Raw genomic sequence first — 2068 nt, forward strand, 5'->3', positions numbered from 1 at the left:
GAGCGCGGACGGGGGGCCCCGGCGGCGGCGCGAGGTCCCGAGGTCCGACCTCCTCGCCGCGGTGGTCTCGCAGCGGCGCGCGGCGCAGGGGGCGGTGCTGTGTCTCGGCACCTCTGTCCCTCTGTCCCTCTGTCCTCTGTTCTGGCGTCCGGAGTCGCCGCCCGAGCCGGCGCCGCAAGCGAGCGGGGAGCCCCCCCGGAGGCGGTGATGAGGTAACCGCCCGCCCCTCCCACTTGTCCCCACCCCCTTGGGACGCCCCTCCCGGGAAGGGTCGCAGGAAGGTGACTGGGGGGCAGGGAGCCAGGAGCGGGCCCATCCCCCTCCGCGCACCGCGCTCCTCTCCTCCGCTCCAAAATAGCAGTCCCTGGCCACCCACGCCCGCGTCCGCTCCTCCAAACAGCCTGTCCCCACACCGGCTCCAGACAAACCCCGGCCCCCTGGAGTCAAGACGCCGGGGTCGGATTGGGGCCCAGCTGCGACCTTGGACAAAATCGCCGCACTGCGCTGGGTCTCTGCCCGGCACCTGTCAAAGAAGGACACCTCGAGAAGCTTCCACTGTTTTTTGAGAACCCACTGTGTGCCAGGGCCTTTACTAAACTATTCTCTAAGTGATCCTTGAACCTACGGCCTCCACCTGGTATCAGTAGGTCGCTGTTTTCGAGATGGGGAAGCCAAGACCAGAAAGGGGAAGCCTCCTCTGAGCCCCTTGCCTGCCCCCAGACAGTTCTGCCCATGACTCACCTAGGGAGAGCCCTAGGGAGGGCGAGGACAGACCGTGCACAGCCCAGCACACAGTCAGCCCTAGCAGCTCAGCCCCAAAGCCGCCGGGAAGGCTGGAGAGGAATACGGAAAGATGGGGACACTGGCCTACCTGTGCCCCTCACCTGGGGCCTTGTTCCCTGCCCCAGTTTGCACCTGCAGCTTCTGGCCTAAGGGTTGCAGCCTGTAAGCCAGATGCCCAGAGCCCACATCCCCGCAGCTGGTGGGGAAGCTCTTCCCCACCACAGCTCAGGAAGTCTGGGTCTGCCCAGCCCCACCCTCTGCCTCTGCTCTCCTCCCCTACAATGGTGTGTGGGGGGGGTGGGGGGTCCCCATCTCTGACCTCTGCGTGGTGAAAGGCACAGACAGCTGTTACTGCGCGGACCCAGGACTTCATTATTCATCTCTTCAACAAATATTCCAGATCTCATTGCTTGCCAGGAGGCTGGGACGGCTTGTTACTTATTTCTCTTCATTGACCTGTTATAATATTGCCAGAGATCAGATGCCTGAGATGGAGAGGAAGCCTCCCGGTGGGGCCTGGTCATGATGCAATCCCTCTGCCTTTATTCCTCCCTCCTGTCAGGATTCTGGGCACACACATGTGCCAGTGAGCTGTTCAGGCCATCAGGGTGGGATCTGAACTGCGGTCAGCCATGTGAATCTGGCTTCTAAAACACAGCACTTAATCACAGTGCGACTGGGCAAGCCCGAGATGGGATTTTGTTTGTTCATTTAGACTTTTTGCCAGAGGGTGCATGCGCTAGCTGGAGAGAGAGAGAAAGGGAAAGTGAGAAATTACCCCCCCAGGGGGTGACCATGTTACAACCCCTTCTCCTCCATTCTTCTCTCGGGATTTGGGGCATGCACACACATTCCTGGAGTGTATTTCAGGTCACTGGGTCTGGGACTCAAACCACAGAGCTGGCCATGTGGGATCCAGAGCCTTAACCACCATGCCACCTGCTGCCCCTCAAAACGAACTTTCAAAAAAGAAATAAAAGTTCTGCCTGAAGAAGGAAGATTCTAGGACATGTGAGATCTAGAAACTGTAAAGGCACAGACGACACAGCTATGCCAGCCTAGGGGACGTGAAGGGAGGGCAGAGGAATCTTGATGGGATAAATGTGGAGATTCCAGGTAGGAAATGATAGCCACCAGAGGGCGTCTCTCCAGAACACGGGGTGTTTTCTCCAAAGTGGATTGGGGCCTGGATCTGTTTTCACTCTTCTCCTCAGCCACTGGGGAGCTCGGAGTTACTTTTTTTTTTTTTTTTTTTTTAAAGGTTTTTTTATGAGGACATTTGTGC

General features: G+C 58.3%; 1 protein-coding gene across 1 annotated transcript in view; it reads right to left on the reverse strand.

The window, feature by feature from the left end:
• Window positions 1–2068, reverse strand: part of RASL10A (RAS like family 10 member A) — an 11002-nt gene that overhangs the window by 2256 nt on the left and 6678 nt on the right. Inside the window, exon 2 of the mRNA XM_006147895.3 lies at window positions 1103–1239. Coding sequence (XP_006147957.1) covers window positions 1103–1156 — 54 coding nt within the window. The 5' untranslated portion in view covers window positions 1157–1239. The remainder of the gene's footprint in view (window positions 1–1102; window positions 1240–2068) is intronic.

Source organism: Tupaia chinensis, unplaced genomic scaffold (genome assembly GCF_000334495.1).
Source record: "Tupaia chinensis unplaced genomic scaffold, TupChi_1.0 Scaffold000226_1, whole genome shotgun sequence".
Taxonomy (NCBI): domain Eukaryota; kingdom Metazoa; phylum Chordata; class Mammalia; order Scandentia; family Tupaiidae; genus Tupaia; species Tupaia belangeri.